This window comes from Mercenaria mercenaria, unplaced genomic scaffold (assembly GCF_021730395.1).
Source record: "Mercenaria mercenaria strain notata unplaced genomic scaffold, MADL_Memer_1 contig_2280, whole genome shotgun sequence".
Classification (NCBI taxonomy): domain Eukaryota; kingdom Metazoa; phylum Mollusca; class Bivalvia; order Venerida; family Veneridae; genus Mercenaria; species Mercenaria mercenaria.
The window spans coordinates 2,958-6,516 of record NW_026460330.1 but is presented as its reverse complement, the minus strand read 5'-3'; the positions used below and the strand labels follow the sequence as shown (position 1 = coordinate 6,516).

Below are 3,559 nucleotides of genomic sequence, written 5' to 3'. Positions count from 1 at the left end.
ACTCAACATTGCATGCGCAATATACATGTATTACGTACGACATACAAAGCATCATTGGAAGGTTATCAAATACTGTTACATCTTTTCTCTTTTACGGAAAAGAAGATAATACTGAACTGAATAGCTTAATTAAATAAGTATTTATGATTAAAGTTAAAGTCATTACTTGTTTCTTTGCTAAACAATTTCTAAATTAACATTGACAAAGTCAGTAACAAATCACACTTGCATACGTGTTAATATTAAGAATCGATCGTTTATCAGTTAAATGATAGTCCTTATACTTCAATGGCATTCGTACAATACGACCAGATCTTGTCAGCGTTACCGGTGTTGCAGGTGTTTCTGAATTTACTGACTGACCGATTGTTTGCGGTTTCAATTCCGTTTCAGTTCAAGAATCTGTCTTGAGCAACAACTCTTGGTCGTTTATTTTCGGATCTATGTCTACAGTCTCCTCCCTTTGTTCATTGAAAAGTTCACTCGTCCGTCGGAGATGTTTTCTATTTCGGTTCACTACCGTGCCATTCTCCCTCAGAACGTTGTAAGACCGCGTTTGTGGTTTTTCGACAACAGTTCCCTTTTCCCAAGTTTTATTTCTTTCATTCGGCTGTTTTCTCCCAGTATCACCAGCTCGCAAACAGTCTAATGGCTTTGCATTCCTGTTATAATAATAGGCTTGTCTGTCTTTTCTTTTTTGAAGTTTAGCCTTAACATTTGACGGTATGCTAGACTGAAACTGATTTGATCTCTCCGGTAGTAATGTTCGTGTTTTTCTGTTCATCAGCTGCTGAGCTGGACTATAACTTGTAGCCTGTTGAGGTGTATTCCTAAAATTTAGAAGTGCTAGCATCGGGTCTGTATGCGAATGTTTTGCTTTTTTCATAATACATTTCGCAGTCTTAACTGCATTTTCAGCTTTTCCGTTTGATCGTGGATACCTTGCAGATGAAGTCACATGCGTAAAATCCCATTTCCTTGAAAATGATTTAAACTTTTCTGATTTGTAAACACTTGCGTTATCTGAGATCACACGTTCAGGAATTCCATGCCTTGCAAAATGCTGTTTCAACTTGGCGACTATTTCCTTCGACGTTGTTTCATACAGTCGATCTATTTCAAAGAAATTACTGAAATAATCTGCAGTTACCAAATAGTCATTGCCATCAAACGTAAACACGTCTGTTCCGACTTTTGCCCAAGGTCTGTCAGGAATACTGTGACTGATAAACGGTTCTTAACTCTGTTTTCTTTCTAATGATTGACACGTGTCACATTTGCTTATGAAGTCTTTAATTTGAGATGTTATATTTGGCCAATACACACAGCTACGAGCGCGTTTTAAACAACCTTCAATTCCGATATGCGAATGAAGTTGATCTAGAATTTCTCTACGCATGCTTTTTGGTATGATGCATCTATCACCGCGAAATATAATACCGTTATCTACCGATAGTTCATCCCGGACAGAATAATACGGCTTTACTTCTCTCGGCGCTTTATTCCATCCATTCTTAATACACTCAATCAGCTTTACCAATGTCTTGTCTTCGAGCGTAGCTTGCTTGATTCTAGTTTGTCTTCCAGACGAAACTGCCAAATAATCTGACAAACATGTAGATTCTATCTCTTTCTCGTAGTCTGTCAACAGTACTTCTTCTACGTGCGTAGCACAGCTATGTAGGCTCTAGAAAGCGTATCAGAAATATACATGTGTTTGCCCTTTTTATAGCAAATTTCATAGTCATAAGTCTGCAATTGCAGTAGCATCCGTTGAAGGCGCTTTGGTGCCCGAAAAAGCAGTTCCTTACTTATAATTTCAAGTGGTTTGTGGTCACTTTCTACAAAAACTCTACGACCATATGTGAAATGGTGAAATTTCTCAAATGCAAACACCACCTCCAGCAGTTCTTTTTCGATTTGCGCATAGTTTTGCTCTGTTTGTGTGAGTGCACGACTTGCATATGCAACTGGTTGTCCCTCCTGGAGTAATGTTGCTCCGAGTCAACTTTCAGAAGAGTCGCACTGTATTACTGTTTCTAGTTTAGAATCATAGTAGCAAAATACTGCCGCGTTGCACACTGACTGCTTGATTGTGTCAAACGCTTCGTCATGTTCGTGTCTCCAGTTGAACACAACATCTTTACGCGTAAGTTGTCTTAACGGTTCGCACATCTGGCTAAGCTTATCGAGAAATTTTGCTAGGTAGTTGAGAAGACCTAATAACCGTTGGACAGCTTTTTTGTCTGTTGGCTTAGGCATTTTCGTAATAGCTTCAATTTTCGACGGATCTGCTTGTACTCCTTTATCCGTGAGTAAATGTCCTACAGATTGCATTTCAGTTTTATGAAGCTGAAATTTGTCCATGTTTAGCTTAATGCCTCGTTCTTGACACCTTTCAAGTATATTCTGCATGTTGTTGTCATGATCGCGCAAAGCCTCTTCGTAGGTTTCACCTTTGCCATAAATTATAATGTCATCAGCGATCGCTTTAATACCCGAAAGACCTGTTAAGTTTTGTTCAAGAAATTGCTGAAAGTATTCTGGCGCTGGAGATATTCCAAATGGCATTTTCAACCAACGATATCGCGCAGATGGCGTTTCAAATGTTGTGAGATAACTAGATTTCTCATCGAGCACCACGTGCCAAAATGCATTTTTGACATCACACTTGCTGAAAACTTTTGCGTTACTTAGCTCTAGTAGCAGATCTTCCACCACAGGTAACAAATAATCTTTGCATTATATGATTAACAACAAACATCGTATATATGAAAATAGGTTTACTCAAGCCGCTCGCATACACTAAACTGACTCAACATTGCATGCGCAATATATATGTATTACATACGACATACAAAGCATCATGGGAAGGTTATCAAATACTGTTACACCGTTGTACTTGAAGTTAAAAACCTTAAGTGCTGGGCTCCTTCATTTGGCTTTAATAGCAAATTGAAACTTGATTCGGGATTCATGACTTAGTAAGTCTCCTTGTCAAGAAACTAGCTCACGACGGAAATTTATTTTCTTGGGTTTAACTCCAGATTTCAACAGTTCTTCTTTGATGTCGGGTGGTTAGTTTACTTAATTAAGCATCGCTCCTGGGAAGAACCAGTACTAGACTCTCGTCTCCGTAAGAAACTGCCAACTTTCTAACAGAAACAAATATGTTCGGTAGGAAGGCTCGAACCCGTGCCCCACCCCAGTCAGTGAGAGGTTACAGTGATTTCAAGACAACAACTAACCACTCGGCTACGAGAGCAGTCAAACGATGGATGGGTACTACAATTCGGATTCTAGAAATCACACGGCAGAAGTCGACATAGAACTCTCAAGTTGATTAAGGGCGATGGAATCGACTGACAGCTTAGTTTTAACTCTACTTTTTCCGTCTGACTTAAGTATTCATGACATCGCATACCATAAGTCTTCTGCATTCAGTAATAATTTGACGGATTTCTATGAAATAATGTATATTTTTTCATATTGAAATATTGCTTTGGTATTTTACAAATTATGTCGTAAATATAAAATAGATTCTATAGAACTTAGTGTG

The 3,559-nt window shown here is 38.5% G+C and overlaps 1 protein-coding gene across 1 annotated transcript; it reads right to left on the bottom strand.

Moving 5' to 3' along the window:
* Window positions 1-394: 394 nt before the first annotated feature.
* Window positions 395-2,571, bottom strand: LOC128552315 (uncharacterized). Its single transcript, XM_053533349.1, has 3 exons — window positions 2,035-2,571; window positions 1,441-1,687; window positions 395-1,140 (listed from the first exon to the last, which is right to left on the bottom strand). The coding sequence occupies exons 1-3, from the start codon at window positions 2,569-2,571 to the stop codon at window positions 395-397; spliced, it is 1,530 nt and encodes a 509-aa protein (XP_053389324.1).
* Between the last annotated feature and the right edge of the window lie 988 nt (window positions 2,572-3,559).